Genomic DNA, 18,304 nt, shown 5'->3' with positions numbered 1-18,304 from the left:
TTGATTCCTCCCTCTTTTATCACACTTTTGTTTATTTCTGTCTCACGTGGATTTCTCTCACACTGATTCTCACACACTTTTAATGGGTGTCGTTTTCTTTACTGCTCCTCTGCTTGTAACTCTCGCCCGAGCTTCTTGTTTTCTGCCTCCTCTCTTATCTCCACCCCTCGCTGTGTCTCTTTATTCTTTTCCCCTCTCTCTCTCTCTCTCTCTCTCTCTGTCTCTCTGTCTCCGTCTCATGACAGAACTATTCATCCGGGCTCGGTGCTGACGTCTGTGTACGAGGCTACAGGCTGCTCCACCAAACCCCAACAGCGCGTTGCTTATGTGGAGCATGTCGTCGTCCGTGTTACCATCACTCACGGTCGTCGCGGCGACCTTTCTATTACACTCACATCACCTTCAGGCACCGTGTCGCAGCTGCTAGCTAACAGGTAACCAAGAGCAATGCTTCATCCAGACTAAAATATTACCACCAGCAGCATCATTATTTCTGTTTAGAGCAACTCCACGTTGCTAAATTCTTCAGTTTGGCGCCTTGTCCCATTAGGAGGGGGGAAATGTGGTTTTTGGCAAATGCTACTGGAAAATTGCAGGAGTGGTGCTCACATGGTGTTTTCAAAGGAGCTGATATCTGGGAAGGTTTCTGGCTAAATTAATTTCTGGCAAGTTTCTGCTACACGTAGTGCCTTACATTGAGCAAACTGCAGTGCCAAAAATACCCCACAAATGAACAAGAGTTCAACAAAGTGTTGTACCTAATTAAAAGCACATTTAAAGCACACTGATGTAAAGTAACTATGAATTATCACATCACTTTGCAGTTCCCCTCAGCTCCATGGAGCGTTTTAGTGTTTTTCAGCTCATTGTTTTAGTCTTCCAACCTGTAGCTTTTACTGTTTTTGTTCACTCTCACCACTGTCATCAACCTCCAGCTGCACCAGGCAGCTGTTTTTATGCAAACATCTATTAGGTACCACTGTACACTACCTGCTCAGCACCAAACAGCAGACAGACACAGTTAGTTAGCAACCAGCTGGTGAACATAGTCGAGCATTTAGCAGCTAAAGAGGCAGATATTTCCCTCGGGAGTTGAAGGAGAGAGAGAACAGTTTGAAATCAGGTGGCCAGAAACATGACTTCAAATCTGCTGGATGTGTAAACAATCAGCTGTATCCTAGAAAGTTTCCCGTCTTTTAAAGTCGATAACATGTTCGTGTTGTCATCACGGCTTGTTATGCTGCCCCCAAATTGGCCAAAACATTTAAGTACACTCATGAAGTACTTAACTTGAATTTTTCCTTTTATATATCTCGTCTGCTTCTCTGGAAAATGTAGCAGTTTTTACTCTACTACATTTATTTCACAGATAAAGTGAGAATGAACATGTGCAGTATTAAGTTTAATTACATTTAAAAATGCTATCTATGTTACTGCACCAGTAGAAACCATTTTGAGAAAAACTATATACATAATACTTTTACTATTTAAAAAAATAGTAGTAGTTCATTTTGCTGATAACTTACTTTTACTTTTTACATAAATAATCTGAATAAGTCTTACCAACTGTTAGTACTAACACTTGTAGCAGCAGCAGTAGTAATAGTGGTGGAAGAAGTAGTATTAGCAGTAATAGTAGCAGTCAGCAGCAGCAGCAGCAGCAGTATCAGTATCAGTATCATTATGTAATGTTTTGTTTTAGGCCTCTTGACAACTCCAAAGAGGGATTTCAGAGCTGGGAATTGATGACAACTCACTGCTGGGGGGAGCAGGCAGCAGGGGAATGGACTTTGAAAATCCAAGATTCTTCATCTCAGAAGAGAGACAACACAGAACTAGGTCTGCCCTTCCTCTTTGTAACATTTCAGTATTGTGAAACATACATTGAACTTCAACTAGAACAGCAGCTAAAATACAGTCCAGGCCTCTTGGGACAGAGCCCTTATCTTGCTCTCTCCCTGTTTCTCTGTTGTTCCTCTGTAGGGATGCTGAAGGAGTGGTCCCTGGTGATTTATGGCACCGCAGAGCAGCCATACCCTGTGCATCATCAGCGGGCGCGATCAGCTGAGATGCTGACGGATAGTGACTTCACTGAAGAATACAGTGGTGAGTCATGAACTTAGTATCAGGCTCAGACCTCTCAGACAGCAGCTTAATGTAGTCCAACTCACTGTAACTCAGATTTACAGTGTATGTCACTTCAGATTTTTTTTTTTTTTTTGATATGGTTACAAACAGTCAGCTCAGTTAAAGTCAGTCAGATGCTTGAATATCTACATGAATCACAATGAATGAATGTATGAATGTTATTATGATAGAGAGTTTAAGCTTTTAGTCACTTAATCAATTAGCTGATTGAAAGAAAATTATGATGATAATTGATTTATCATTTAAGTAATTTAAGCAAAGATGTGTGTCAGCTCAGTGAAACAGCAGGACAATGACCCTAAAGACTGAAGTACAAAATTACTTCAGACAAAGAAAATCCTCCTTTTGGAGTCAGAGCCCAGACCTTAACCCAACAGAGATGCTGTGGAATGAGCTGAGCCCTTCATACCAGATATGCTAAGAATATGTCTGAGCTGAAGCATTTCTGTTGGAAGAATGGTCAAAAATTCCTCCTGAACATTTTGCAGGTCTGATCCACAGATACAGGAAGAGGTTGTTTGAGGTTATTGCTGCCAAAGGAAGGTACACCACCATTAGATAGAAGGATTTGTACTTTTTCCAAAAGCACTGTGAATGTTTAATGGGTGTGTTCAGTCAAGACAGAAAAGTTGTCTCTTCAGTGTTGTACGTGTTATTGCACATAGATCATTGTGTTTCTTTGTACTTGTGATTTGTGAAGATCAGATCACATTTTATGTCCAATTAATGCAGAAAATCAGGCCGTTCCAAGGGGTTCACATCCTTTTTTTCTTGCTACTGTATAATCAGATCGATTGCTTGTTGGAAATTTGAATTTCAAATAATCAGCATCGGTATCGAAAAACTCCCACTTTGTGTCCCAGCTCATCCAGCATCCCCGCCCCTCTCTTCTTTCGAGCACGGATTTACAACATCCTCTGAATTCGTCAGGAAGTTTTTTTTTTTTTAATACAAATACAAAACTGTATCAGCAGTTTAAATAACTTCTCTGTTGTTGCCATGATGGTGCAGTGACTTTGTGAGTATCTGCCCTTCCAGGACCCTGCGACCCAGAATGCAGTGACGATGGTTGTGAGGGGCCCAGCCCGCAGCAGTGCGTCACGTGCTTACACTTTTTTCTCAAGTTCAAGAACAACACAAGGTTAGCATGACCACAGTTGGTGGATCCAGAAAGCTGTGTACTTTATCAGTTGATGCTGTCGCTGCAAAGCATATGGCTCAGCATACTGCGAATGAAAATATGTGTTGATATGTTATGGCACATTGTTAAGGCTTGCATGTGAGAATAAAAAATGTGTGAGTTCACATTATGATGGTGAAAATGGACCCAGAATGTCATTTTTTCCCACTCCCACTCATTTAGATAGTCACAGCTCTTGTCCTCTGTGTGCTTCGGTCTGTGTCCGTCCAATAGGATGTGCGTATTAGAGTGTCCCAGGGGATTCTGGGGCGACCGCCGGCGTTGCAAGAGGTGCTACTCCTCCTGCGAGAACTGCACTGGGAGCCGAAGCGACCAGTGCACTTCCTGTCAACCTGGTCATCACCTGACCGAGGGGACCAACACCTGCACAGCAATCTGTGGGGATAACTACTACCTTCGACCACGGTTGGATTTCTTCCTTTTAAAGCCTCTGTGTATTTCATAAGAGTGCCTTTGTCACATTTTTTTTGTAATTATACTTCACAAGACAGAGGGAACATTCTCGAGTGAACCTTTAAGGATTCGTGGCTTACAGAAGAGCCGTTTGGATACAGCTGCATACGAGCCCGCTAATGAATAGTCAGTTGATGTAACCGCAGTTGATTGATTAATCACTCTGATGTGTATTCTGTGCGTATTGTTTTGATTTCCCCACAGATGCAAACATGTGCAGAAAGTGCAGCGAAAACTGCTTGAAGTGCACCTCCTACAGCATCTGCACTGAATGCAAACCAGACACAAGGTGAAGCAAATTCTCTGATGATGCTTGAATTAACTGCTCGGTAAACACTGCTCTTTCTCTTGCAGCCTCTGGCAATACTGATTGTCCCTGTGCACACAACTTTTCATAACAATTAGAAAAGGTTACATTAGTTTTAACTGTATTAAAAACTGTGTGGTGTCTCTCTTTATACACAGCTCAAAAAAGAAAAATGTATCTAGATTTCCTTTCAATATCATCACAGTAACGGACAAAACATCTCTGAAAAAACTCACCATATTGTTGAGTTAAAGTTTCCGTGTTCACTGACTCAGTTCACCAAGTGCTTGTGGTGGTGTGCTGTGGGTTGGAAAAGCGAGCCTGCGGTCTGAAGGCAGTGAGTCATCGTTACGGTGTCACATGATTGGCTGTGTGTGTCACGGTGCCACATGCTCTCTCCGCCCTCTCCAGTCTGCAGGGGAATCGGTGCCAGCGGAGCTGCGCGGCCGGATTCTACCACGACGAGCAGGAGGGCGCGTGCAAGCCCTGTCACAGGGCCTGCGCCACCTGTGCAGGTGAGAGCGGAGGCTCAAGGGTCACAAACTGTGTGCCAAAAAATGCCTTTAAATGTCATTAAAATACACAACTTGGGGCTGGTGTTGTCTGCAGTGCTCCTTTTCGTCTCCTTGTCCGTTTAAAAACATGTTTGTTTCTGGCTCCCGCGGCATCAGGTGCAGGTGTTGAAGCATGCAACCGTTGTGCAGAAGGCTACTTGATGGAGGAGTGGAGGTGTGTGTCCTCCTGCAGTGCTGGCTTCTATGCCACAGAGCCAAACCCAGAGATAGCTGATGGGCACAGGATATGTAGGAGGTGAGTTCACTGGTGTGTGTTCAGGTGTGGGTGGTTTGTTTATCTGCTGATGGCAGGCCTTATTCTGGTGGTTGGCTTCTGCGTGTGTGTGTGTGTGCGCCTGTTTTCACGCTTGTGTTTGTTGTTATGTGCCTGTGTGAGTGTTTTTTTTTTTTTTTCTTTCTTTTATGGCCAGTATGTGTGTTTATGTGTGCATGTGCTCAGTCTCCGTGCTTTACTCCTCAGGTGTGACGCCAGCTGTCTCACCTGTGTGGGGCCGAGCCGGGGGAACTGCAGCAGCTGTTCCAGCGGTCACAGCCTGCAGGAGGGAGTGTGTGTTGTTAACACTGTGTGCACAGACGGTCAGTCAACCATCTTCATCCAGATAAATATAATGCAACCTTGACATATTAAGTTCTCTAACTGCAAAAATAATACCGTTTAGAGTATAAAGGCTTTTTAATTGACATTTTTATCTATATATGTTTATATTTGCAGCGTGACACTGTATGTGATACGTAATATGAATCAGCCATAAGTCAGCTGTGTCTATTTGCAAAACTGAGTAGCGTGGATCTGTGGGGTGTATATGCGGCTTTCGTTCTTCGCCATCTGACATGAAGCCCACCTCTATGCATCAGATGGTTATTCATTTCTGAGTCAGCATCGTTCTCTTGCTGTACGTCTATCAGGAGAGTACCAGGACAGTAACGGGAAGTGCCACGCATGTGATGCAACGTGTCTGAAGTGCACGGGGCCGAAAAGCGAAGACTGCATCAGCTGTGTTTCTTCACGGTGAGTTGGACTTCAGTTTTTGGATCTAGGTTCAAGGGGGGAAATGAATACACCACGGTGTAGATTCAAAAATCATAGTTTTCCACAGATGTATCAGTTCAAAGGCTGTAAGATGTTGATCATTTCTGTATAAATAATTGAACTGTGTATGCTATTCAAGTTTTCTCATTTCAACCAAACCTTCAAAAAATTTAGTCTGTTAACAATAATGAAAAAAAATGGCAAACATTCTCTGGCTGTCCTGCTTTTCTTGGTACAGGGTATTTTTGGCTTTTGGACTTTTGATCAAATAAAACAAAACTTTTACTACTTACCGTATACAGAGATAGGTTAGGGTAGGAGTGCTGATATATTCTGTATTTATAGTATATCAACAGATTCATTGGTTATTGGAAATTTCAATTAATCAGCACCTAAAAACTCCCATGTTTCCTCCCAGTTTAACCAGCATCCCCCACTCCTCCTTCACCCCTCTCCCTGTGTCAACACTCAGCTAAATCAGTGTAACCCTGCCATATGTTAACATGCTTGGATGTAAATGAGTTCAGCTCATTTGCACAGACATAATTCATATGTGTTTGATTTTGTTCTATTTGAAGCTGGGAACATAAAAAAAGAAGGTCTTGATGTATGTTTCTGGCTGCAGGGCTCTGGATGAGGGCCACTGCGTGGTGGAGTGTGCCAAGGGCAAATACCAGTCAGGTGGACGGTGTCACCTGTGTGACCACACCTGTGCCACCTGTGTGGATGCAGGGCCCGCCAACTGTAACAGCTGTGACACTGGTGAGTGAATCAGGCTCTGTGAGTGTATGTGTGTGTGTGTGTGTGGTGTGTGTGTGTGTGTGTGAGAGAGAGAGAGAGAAAGTCAGAGATTTAAAACAGATTTGACCAGACACCCTACATTTTGGCCTTACTACATATTGTTGTCATGTTTATCAGTTGCTGCTGTAACAAGTGACAAGTTGTCATTTGATGCATTTTCAGTTGAAATATTGGTTAGAACAGCTTAAAGAATTTCAATTTAAAAGACTGACATTAAAGCTTTTGCCCAAAGATCATTTATTTGCTATTTAGTTGAATGTTTTGTGAATGGAGATCAGTGACTCAATACCCAAATGGAAGAAGCGAATGGAAACCAAACATAATCATCACCAGGCAGTTGTAAGGGTCCGCCAAAGATCAGCATCACATTCCTTCACACCACGATTTGCTGATTTTCCTCCAGATAAGTTTGGAATGGAGCGTTACCTGTATAAAGGCCAGTGTGTGGATGCCTGTCCCGAGGCCTACTACCACACCAAGGAGAGGACGTGTGAGGCGTGCTCGGACCACTGCCGTCTCTGCACGAGCTCCACGCATTGCCTCAAGTGCAACTCTTCCTACTACGTCTCCGACGGAGCATGTGCGAAGCTGGAGTGTGGAGAAGGTAAACAAGGTCACAGCGTTATTTACAAGCTGGTTTTTCTTTTATCTTTTGTGTTACGCGGAGACGACCTTACAGAGCACTGTCTCACTGCTGTCCACACTCTGCGCTCTCTCGATTTCTTTATCTGATTGTTTCTCTCACTGTATCTTTCCTCCACACTCTGAATCGTTTCCCTTTTTCTCAGGGGAGGTGGAGGATCCAGATTACGACGACTGCATGGCCTGTGAGGAGGGCTGCAGCAAGTGTGTCTTGTGTAAGTCAGGGCTCAGCAGCCATAATACATTTTTCCCAAAATGAACACTGCCCATAGTAGACTGAACTTTCCCCCCCAGAGTGTTGCTAACCATGTTCAAGGGTTTTTTCCTGGTAGTTCCTGTTTTAAAAGGGAGAGTTTTTTTGTCTGCTTTCAACAGATAACCCCAGGCATTGTCTGTCCTGCACTGAGGGCTTTTACAAGTAAGGCTGTGTGCCTCGCTGTCGCCATGTGTGATCTCGCCTCTTTGCACTCACTCTGCCTTTCAGTTCACTGCTGTACTAGAATGAAACGGCCCTTTTTTTGCTGTGGAAGCAGAGTGGATTTTTGTGTGTCTGTCAGAGGAAAAACCGCAGGTATCAACTGTTGTTTTTGCTATCAGTTTTCAGGATGGCTGCTACAAAAACTGCCCGGCTAAGACGTACAGCGTGGAAGAGGAGATGACCTGCATCCCGTGCGATGACAACTGCGTGAGCTGTGATGAACACGAGTGCTACTGGTGTGAGACCGACCTCTTCTTATCAGGTAGAACGGACATGAAGTAGTATTCAGACTTGTTACTTAAGTATTAACACTACAATACAAAAATACTCTATTCCTAGTTAAAGTGCCCTCAAGTAAAAGTTTGTAAGTATTATTAGCAAAAAGTATGAAGGTATCAAAGGTAGAAGTACTCATAATTAAGAAATGAGTGAGTGTTATACAGTTATATATTATATTTTGGATTACTGTTTACTGTTTATAGTTTAATATTTCTCTCTTGAAATGTAGTGCAATAAGTATAAAGTAGCATAAGATGAATACTCAGGTACCCCATATTTGTACTTGAGTAAATGTACTGTTACATTCCATCACTGGGAAGTCCTGTTCTACAAAGTTTTGGAAAAATACAGAGGTATTTGCAGTATGCATTAAGGCTTCTGGCATATTGTTATATCATTATGTGTATTATATTGTTTTATTGGAGCCGTTATCATAGTGTGTAGACAGCGTTTAAATGATACAGGTCAAGCTGATTTGAGCTACTTTATATACAACTTTATGTATAGTAAGTTGATGTATGACATTATGTTTTACAAGAAAATCACACATTTTGTATTTCAAATATTAATCATCCAGTGTCACTACTAACTATAGCCTGCACCATATTAATCCAGACTGAAAATGAGATTGGGTCCCAAATCTATTCCCCCAAGGTTTGTTTGAGATGTTTGGATTACACACAAATTTATGTAAAAAGATGTACCATTTAAACAGATATTAATGCTAATATTATTTAAACTGTGTAAGTCATGGCCTCAGTTATAATGCTGAAGCTACTGTAAGCCTCTACCAATTTCAGTTTATATTGTGCTTTAGTGGTGCATGTCAACAAACAAATTTGCAATTAATCAAATTAGCAAAAAGTAGTTGCCACATATGATGTGTTTCGAGCACCTGAGGGTTTGGGACCCCAGTCCAATTGGCTGGTTAGTAATCTAGTCCTTGACTATAGCTGTCAAATAAATGTAGTGGAGTGATAAATACAATATAATACAAGTATGAGAAACTGTAGCATAAAATGAAAATACTTTGAGTGCCAATTTAGCATTGCACTGCTATAACAATATAACTGTTTGATAAAACTACAAACTTGCTAGCTCTGAGACCCATTTAATCATTTCACACAGCTCCATATGAAGCCACAAAAGGCTTTATACAGCTTGTTCACATACACATTAATATTCCAAGTACTGGAAATGGTGAACGTGCCCATCTCAGTGGGTTTATGTGCAATATTGATCTCAAAAAAAAAAAAAGTCTCCTTTTATTTCCAGAGGGGAAGTGTGTGTCAGTGTGTCCTGATGGTTTCTATGGTGACGAAGACACAAACGACTGTGAGGAGTGTCACTCAGACTGTGTGACATGCAGCGGCCCGGAGGACAATGACTGTCTGTCATGTGATGAGGGGAAGACGCTAGAAAATGGAGAGTGTGTGTCTGACCATGAGGTCTGTCCCATTAAGACCTTTCGCAGCGGTGAGACTAATACTTATGTATTCCACTAATCCAACTGTCTGCCCATAATGAATCAGGGATTTGGGCACTTTCACAGGGGCAGAAAAGAAATCTTGGAGGGTAATTGGTCTGTGTGCCACCGTCCCTGAACCCTGCACCAACTTAAGTACTGAAAACAGACAGCTACTGAACATCAGGCCAGATACAGACTTTGAAATAATTGATTGTATATGCTGAACATTTAGTTCCCCCCAAGAATAAGTTGGACAGACCTTAAAACAACATATTGTAATTAGTGGGAGGCAAGACATCTTAATTATAGGAACTAAAATAACTCTGAGAAAAGTACATAGGTTAACTCAAAGGTTGAAAATGAACATGCAGAAGTTAAGTTATTCTTAAACTTTGGATCTCAGCCACCACAAAACCTTAGATTAAATCTTCAAACCTTCCCACAAAATCTAGAATAGCACAATATTGCAGGATGCAGCTCAGGTTTTGTGTAATTGCCAGTTTAGTGAAGAATATTGTGAAGAAAGAAAATACTAATGTAATGTTTTTTTAAATGCTGGTGTTGTAGGACCTTTGGGAAAATGCTTCCTTGTCCAGAGTTAGAAAAGAAAAAAAAAACAAATTAGCCTACCAGCAACGCTAAAGCTCACACATTATGTTTCAATTTATACAAAAGCCAAAATATAAAAATGGCTGGTTGTGGTTTTATAGCAAGGTTTGTTGGAATTATTTTGTGTATTTTTTTTATTTATTTTTTTTTAAACTCTCAGCAAGAAAGCAAATGGGGGTAGTTCCTAAAATGCATCTCTTGGTGTGGTGTGTTCCCTGTCCTGCTGGGGAAGGCCCCTGCCATTGGGGAGTGCTTTTTGTCATGGTGGGGTGTGCTTGGTCTGCGACAATCTTTAGGTGGGTGTTACATGTCGAAGTAACATCCCAAGGTTTCACAGCAATTATTCATGTTGGTTGGCAGATTTTTTTTTTTTTTTTTTTTTCACGATTGAGCCAGGCTTGCTTTTTTCCCCTCTTCAGGTTAAGCTAAGCTAACCAGCTGTTGGCTGTAGCTTCATATTTAGCATACAGTTATGTACAGTACCAGTTCTGCTCTCCTGTTTTTCTCTGGTCTTATAAGTTCCTAAGAAGATTGCCTACCATCCTTGGTTTTTTGATTTTCAGTGCTGCTCCCATAACACATTTTTATTTAATAAAGTGACTGTGTTCTGTGTTACTGTGTTGTTTCCCCTCCAGATGATGGAGAGTGTGAGGACTGCCACCCATCATGTGAGTCCTGCTCAGGAGAGGAGAGGAACCAGTGTACAAAATGTGTAAAAGGTCTGTAAGTCACTAATGTAGATAAGGTGTTTCTGTGCTTTCAGACCTGCAGCGGCAGTTTCATATTTTCATGGTTACAGCAGTAGATATCTGGCTTTTACACGGTGATGATGTTTACTCTTCCCTCCTCCTTCAGGGCAATTTTTGACCCCACAGCAAACATGTGTGTCAAAGTGTCCGGGGGGTTTCTTTGCCAGTCGGCCGAACGGTGTGTGTGAGGCCTGCCCTCCAGGCTGTTTGCAGTGTGTGGATGCTCAGCACTGCACCCGCTGTCAGAGCACTCGCAAAGCTCAGTTATTCCTACAGGATGGACAGTGTGTCCAACACTGTGTCAGGTCAGGAGTCAATTTTATCACGTTTGCTTTTAGGCTTATATTTAAATGTATTTATATGCTTTTTACCTATTGGGAAACTCCAAATCAATTTTCTCAGTTTGTAAATACTGTGGGAATTTAACCCTGTTTGCTAAAATCATGTTGAAGTCACATCTTTTGAACATCAGGCCAGATGTTTAAGATGCATCCCCTAAGGAGCTAATAATAAAAGGTCAGAAAATGTGTTTTCTGGCCTTGATTTTGACATTTCCTCCTCAATGTTTTTATGCCATTAAATTGTGAAATCCTTGAGACTGAAAGAAGATCTCGTTCTTGCTGAAGAGCTCCTTGAAGCTCCATTAGCACAGAAATGACCATTTTAACATTTGGCCATGAGGGCTTTATTTTTATTTAATTTTTTACTACCAACTACTGAATGGCTGTTTAACAAAGCTTAAGTACTACATGATTGTCTAGATAAATTATTGGCTGTCCTTTGTAGAGTGAAACAGAGAGCAGAGCACAGAGTGAAATGTCACTCCTCTTGTTTACCCCAGCAACACCAAACACATTCATGACAGCCTTTTTTTTTCAAGTAGCAAAAAAAAAAAAAAAAACCTTGACGTGTATAATAAGGAAACCTAACAAATGATTTAAGAGGCTTAACACATCACCAATTAGTTGAATGTTGTTATTTCACATGCATTGCCATGGTCTAAAGTAATGCATCTGTCTAGTGATATACTTAACGTATGTACGTTATGTTGCATGGCTCAACTAATGTTATTTCAACAGAATATGAGGAGATATATATATGTGAATATAAGGATGCAAAAACAAAGTATACAAGCATGGGTTCAGTGTACTGTCCTGTGCCTGTACATGTGTGTCTGCTGACATCTGTTTGGCTTTCAACAGGGGTTATCCTGCAGGCCAGGTGTGTCGTAGCTGTGCGGCAGGCTGTGCGTCCTGCGGGAGAAACGCCACTCACTGTCTGAGCTGTGAAGAACCTCTCCTCCTACACAAGCACCAGTGTGTGGTGGAGTGTCCTCCAGCGCACACTGTCCGGGATGGGGAGTGCCAGCACTGCCCCTCAGCCTGTCAGGAGTGCAGCCCACTTGGGCAGTGCACAGGTACTGAAACACAATGCAAACCAGGACTCAGCTGTGCAGAGCTTGTTGAGTCTGATCCACAATGTGCTTTTACCTCTCTATGGTCCTCTTTGGATGGCATTATTATTACCAGCCTGTTGGGTGTTATTTTTAGCCACACCCGCAGTTTGGTTAAAGGGATGACAGTGTTGTTCAGTTGGTCCATCTGCCACTTTGATCTGAACTGAAATATGAAATATAAGTGCCATGGACTTTTTCATGTCGTGGTTTCCATACAATGCATTATAATAACTTTGGTAATCCCAGACACATCCCCTGACTTTCCCTTCAGTGCTGCCTTTAGGTTGACATTTTGTATTTTTAGTGAAAAATCTCAACAACTATTGCATGGATTGCCATAAAATATGATTGGTATGTTCATGTGTAATAACCGTAATAACTGCCAGAGGGCGTTGTCTAACCTCAACGCAACAATGGCTGTGTAAACAGCTGTTAATGCTAACATTAGCTATGTAGCAATAGCAAAAACTTACATATAGCACCTTTAAGGAGCTTTATAGCGAGTTTCAGCTCATCATTTAGCTGTCCAGATAACAACTTTTACTGTTTTGGTTCACTCTCACTGCTTTCATAGCTTTTTCTAGATGACGATTCCATTTACTGTTGGAAACACACTATTGTACTGCAGTGTTTGGAACCAGGATAAGAGACTCACATGTTTTAAGTTTGTTTTTCATTCATGTCTCATTGCCAAAGTGAAATCCATCCCTGACAGAGACAGAAAACACTTCTTTCTTTCCCTTGCATTCCTCTCCAACACTTAAGAGTACTTAGTGTAGTTCCACTGAGTTGTACTAAATTGTTCTTCCATTCAGTGCTAAAAGCTGGTCTTTGTGCAGGCTGTGAGGAGTATCACTTTCTCCACGAGGGCCTGTGTGTGCTAGACTGTCCCGAGAGGTTCTTTGAGGACAAAGAGCGAGGAGAGTGTTTGCGTTGCCACCCTGACTGCACCTTGTGTGACGGGCCAAACAACAATGACTGCGATGACTGCGCGCACCCTGAGGCCACCCTGCACAATGGGGCATGCCTGACACCCTGCTCCTCCCATACCTACAGGGATGCCATAACAGGAGAATGTAAAGGTATAACAGAAACTTGGCACAAGTTTCTCAAAGGTTTGTTAAGTGAAATATGAGATGCAGGATTACACAGAGGGTCACACAAGCAAACTTGCCCTCCTTCGATCAAAACTAAGTTGGAGCACATGTATTTTGTTAATTTTATTTTAATTTTATTTTTATTTTTTATTTATTTTTTTTCTTTTACCATAAATTCAGAACGCCTGTGCTTTTGGCTTTGACAAACTCAGAGATGCTCCATCTCTCCTGGCACTTTGTTCTCCTCTGACTGATGCAACATTTTCCGTCCTGTAGAGCGTCCTTCATGCATTTTCTCAGTTATATTCTCTACTATGCCTGAGTGTGTTTCCTGACTTTAGCTCAGACCAAAATAGCAACGCTTTTCAGACAGTTAACAGGCAGCTGTCAAACCTTGAAAACAGAACAGCGATGCCAAAGACAGTTCCCTAGAGAAAGACACACCGCTCTGGTTTTTGTTATTCAAAAACACAGAGGATGGCATGTTTCTCCCAGGAAAATGTTGTAGGCGATGCCCACTTTTGTTGCTACTTACAGTAGTTGCCAGCAGGAAGACATTTAAAGGAAGTGCTGCAAAATGGACAGTGGGTGATTTTTAATGTTTATTTTCATCTGAACTGAATTTGGCCTGCAGAAAATGTTTGCAGAGAGCACGCTGTGAGAACCGAATATTTATTATCAGATAGACTATTACTATATAAGATATTAGATAAATATTGACTCTAGTTGAAAATATATTTATTTTCCTTATATGCGTGACAACATTCTTTCATTCACTTACTCTTTTACTTGTATTTCTAGACTGTGAAGCATCTTGTCTCACTTGCTCGGGGCCCCACGCTGGCTCCTGCACCAGCTGCAGAGAGGATCAGAGGCTGGACGGCCATGACCATTGTGTGCCATCAGCCAACAAGTGCTCGCCTCGCCAGTACGCAGACCAGGACGGGGAATGCCATCCGTGTCACAAATACTGCCACAGGTGTTCAGGTCCCGGAAAAACCCACTGCCTGAGCTGCAACCAGAAACATCTCCTGCTCAGTGAGTCGAGTTTGGTCTTTTGTAAGGGGCTTGTGAATTCTCCTGAGGTCTGCCTGTCCTGGAAAGCTCTCTCCAGGCATCTGTGACTTGTTTGTGCAGCCGCATGATCATTTTGTGTGTTTTCTTTTTTTTTTGTTTTTTTGTTTTTTGGTGCAGATGGCACCTGTGTGGATGAATGCCCAGCAGGCTACTATGAGGAGGAGTCGGGGCAGAAATGCGAGCCTTGCCACCCTTCCTGTGATACCTGTGTTGGAAAGCACAGCCATGAGTGTCTCGCCTGCAAAACCCACCTATTTCGAGAGGGCAAAGAGTGTGTGGAGACCTGCCAGCACAGGTAGCTTAACCTGCTCGCCATCCAGCAATGCTGCTCATCCATCATGTTAAGTGCGGTCACACAGTATTGTCATTAATAAAAGATCAGCCCAGTCACATAATGTCACTGTGGACTCTAAACCATGTCTTTTCTTTAGCCAGCTAGACAGGGGTGCAGTTTGGAGTTACAAGCTAATTTAGCCTGAGATTTAAATAGCCCTTCATGTGGCCTGTAAAATGCTAATTAGGCTTGATTTTATTTGGGTTACGGTGATTGAGATAGTTAAATTAACGTGCCGTTAAATTGATGTGCAGTTAAATACTCAAGAGGAAACACAAAAGGGACACAAAGGCTATTTATTCCTGTGACATGCCTCCCTTCATACTTTGAGACCTGTGTGAGGGTAATGCAGCAAATAGCAAAAAAAGAAATGGCTTTTTAAGTTTATCATGCAGAACCTGTGACTCGCTTTCTTCAGTAATAGTGTGAAGTGTTCTGTCATGGTGTCTTGGTCTAAGTAATGTCTGAGTAGTTATGGTTATATATGTGACTGAGTGGCTATGGAGAGGAATTTCCTTTGAGGACCAACAAAGCTCTAATCTCATCTCATTTAATTGAATCTAATCTATCATAACTTTCTCACCATCTACTCGGTAGTCACTATGGAAACACGGGCTCAAGGATGTGTGAGAGGTGTGACCCGAGTTGCGGCGAGTGCATCGGGGGCGGGGAGGACAGCTGCCTGAGCTGTGCTCTGGGTCTTATCTACATGCGGAAAGAAGGCCGTTGCATCCCCTCGTGTCCCCAGGGATACTACCACGACACCGCGCACAGGACCTGCGAGCCCTGCCACGCCAGCTGCAGAGCATGCTCAGGTACAGGCGTCCAGTCAGCAGCAATTTAATGTGATGAATATAAACACACATGCAGATGACATGTAGGTAATGAGATATTGATGCTGCGGTTTTCTCCACAGACTGCAGGTGGTGAAGAGCTTGTGTATTGTGTGTTAAACCATAGTAATGGTTTGTGTGCCCGTGCATCCTGTAAAGGGACATTCATCTAACAAGTCAAATGTTCATCTAATCTAAAGCTACAGAACATGGCCATTGATCCCTAATGAAGCTAAATTAAAGTTACTGAACAATTTCCTAAAAGAGCTGGGAGATTGTTATTGGGGATTATTTCAGTCCTGGATTTAGTTCAGTTAAAGGATAGCTCTGGTACTTTTGAACGTGGGCCTTATTTTCCCCCTGTTTTTGACAGCAAATGATGAAAGGGTTAGAGAGTTAGACCTTTTTATCTATCAGAAACATCACTATATATTGCTACCAGACTCCATTGACAAAAATAGTAATTTTATCTTGCAGAACACAGGAGCTGCTGGAATACTACTGCTTTGATTGGTTTGTTTGTATTATTGTGTGGTACTTTTATTTATGTAAAGGACCTGAATACTTCTTCCACCACTATAATGTTGACAGACACTCTGAGCCTATCAGTGGGAAAAACGAGAATTTAAGTGGACGTACTTTGACATGGACAGTTGCCCATTGGATTGCATTGCTGCATTTGTTCATGCTGGCCGGGTACACTGCTTTTGCTCAGTACTGCACCAACTCCAGAGGTTTTTGTCTTTACAAATCATTTATACCAAAAAATGGGGCAAAATGTTCAGTTTCAAAAATACAAGTTATCCTTTAATATTTGCAGCAGGTCAGTGTATGCAGGGCTGACTGCAAAGCCAATTTTCATCATAATAAAGAAACACGTCACCAAGTTTAATGTCATTTATTTGCAGGAAGAGGTTCCCAGTCCTGTGACTTCATGCTACGCTGGATACCTTCTCTCAGATGGAACGTGCGAGTCCATGTGCGACATAGGGCAGTACCCTGTGATTAAGGTAACAACGCTTTTCTAGGTTTTAATTTCACAAATGTTAACTTTTTATAAAACCCTGTCCTTGCCTCACCAAAATAATCACGACTAATGTTTTGGCCCCAGGTATCCTATAATGTAATTCAGACTGACTTATTACTCCACCAGGAGTAAATCTTGAACAGCAGAGTGAAAATTATTACTGTGTCATGATTTCAAAAGAGATCTCCCAGCTCATGCCGTGAGGCAACCTACTGAAACTGTCTGACATGTTAATTGATTAAGCTGAAAGGGAGTGCATCACTTATGTTCAGTCCTGTTAGAAATGTAAGTCTTGCATATCATTGAAAGCAATAGATCAGGAATCATGATGTAAAATGCAGTAGCTCCGTGTTTGAGTATGAAGGCTTTTCATTGTCAGTCTTTTCTCCGGTCTCCTCATCAGGGTTCAGGCCACGCTTGTGAAGACTGTGACAGCTCCTGTCTGGAGTGTCGGGGGCCCGGTCCAGCCAACTGCACCATGTGCCCTGCTCAGGCCATCTTAGAAGCTGGAGGGCGCTGTCTGCTTTGTTGCCGCCACGAGGACGAGGAGGAGGCCAGGGCAACGCAGCAGGACTGCTGTAACTGCACCGAGACTCGAGGTAGGTTGTGGGTTTGTCTCATTTGTTGAAAGAAAATGGAGGATGGAGGGGCACGTGGCAGGGTTTCATGTCAGTCAACATTGACATTCAGATTACTTTTATCATCTTTTCTGGTTGTGCACAGGGACAATCCGTAGATTAAATTACCTTGTATCGCTTGTTAAGTAAGAAATAACTGGGGCTCACTGGGAAACTGCTAAAAATGCTAATCATAATTTCCAACATGTCCATGTCTTCAAATTGCTTTTCTGTCTGACCCCAAAAATATTCAGAAAAAGCACAGAAAAACATGAGAAACAGAAAGATTTTTTTTTTTTTTGATAAATATTTATTAAAGAGGAACATTAGTAATTTGCTATTGGACCTCTATAAATTTGGTCAGGGTCAAAATTGAAGCAGCAGAGATACCCTGACTCTCAGTCCCCAGTACAGTCAAGCTCCAGATTTCCCCAGATTTCTATATTCCCATTTCAGTTTTTTCTTTAAACAAATTTGCCTAACATAGGAAGATTAGACTCTCCTGGATAGTGTAATGATCGTTTAAATTTATGTTATGGCAACCACTTTCAATTATTTCATCTTTGTTTGAGAAATCACATTTTTCCTACCATTTTAGCTTGGTAGACAGGACTAAATAGTACAATACCCATGAGATTCAGCTGCCATGAATCAGAGTTGTCGCAAATTCCAAACGCTTCGTCATTGCAATTATTGACAAAACTTTGCATCAGAGTTGCTGTATTCACCCAAAATTGGCCCAGAAATTAAAAGTGAACTGAATTTCTTTGCAGATTGTAAAAACTGTTTTCTCAGTAGCATCATCATTTAGTTTTACCCCACCATTAGAAGCTTGAAAAAATATCAACCTCTGTGACTGGAGATTTCTTGCCGAAACGCACCTTTGAATTTGTAGTCAATTTCTCCCCCAAAGTTTTTATGCACACAGGCTTGTACCTTCAACTTTTTATCAAAGACTTTTCTGTTCTGTGTTAATCTTTTGGACTGATGATAAAACCAGGAGAGTTTGATGGCTGTTTGAGCTGTAGATGTGCAGTAAACTGTGAGCTATGTGATGTGATAGTCAGTGGAAAATTAATGGGACTTTTAACTCACAGAACCAAGGGTGAGTAAACTGAACTTT

At 41.9% G+C, this 18,304-nt stretch overlaps 1 protein-coding gene across 1 annotated transcript in view; it reads left to right on the top strand.

The window, feature by feature from the left end:
- The window catches only part of LOC108874103 (proprotein convertase subtilisin/kexin type 5-like), a 28,802-nt gene that overhangs the window by 9,394 nt on the left and 1,104 nt on the right, over positions 1-18,304 (top strand). The window contains 27 exon segments of the mRNA XM_018662506.2: positions 246-434; positions 1,703-1,839; positions 1,984-2,106; positions 3,187-3,289; positions 3,563-3,746; positions 3,748-3,754; positions 4,007-4,091; positions 4,521-4,624; positions 4,781-4,919; positions 5,145-5,260; positions 5,591-5,693; positions 6,340-6,476; positions 6,919-7,119; positions 7,304-7,372; positions 7,533-7,575; positions 7,755-7,897; positions 9,190-9,390; positions 10,627-10,710; positions 10,847-11,045; positions 11,943-12,157; positions 13,036-13,278; positions 14,095-14,331; positions 14,488-14,665; positions 15,302-15,519; positions 16,446-16,468; positions 16,470-16,547; positions 16,968-17,163. Of these exon segments, the coding sequence (XP_018518022.1) occupies positions 246-434; positions 1,703-1,839; positions 1,984-2,106; positions 3,187-3,289; positions 3,563-3,746; positions 3,748-3,754; positions 4,007-4,091; positions 4,521-4,624; positions 4,781-4,919; positions 5,145-5,260; positions 5,591-5,693; positions 6,340-6,476; positions 6,919-7,119; positions 7,304-7,372; positions 7,533-7,575; positions 7,755-7,897; positions 9,190-9,390; positions 10,627-10,710; positions 10,847-11,045; positions 11,943-12,157; positions 13,036-13,278; positions 14,095-14,331; positions 14,488-14,665; positions 15,302-15,519; positions 16,446-16,468; positions 16,470-16,547; positions 16,968-17,163 (3,755 nt within the window).

This window comes from Lates calcarifer, linkage group LG9 (assembly GCF_001640805.2).
Source record: "Lates calcarifer isolate ASB-BC8 linkage group LG9, TLL_Latcal_v3, whole genome shotgun sequence".
Lineage (NCBI taxonomy): Eukaryota > Metazoa > Chordata > Actinopteri > Centropomidae > Lates > Lates calcarifer.
This window is presented reverse-complemented; position numbering and strand designations above follow the sequence as displayed.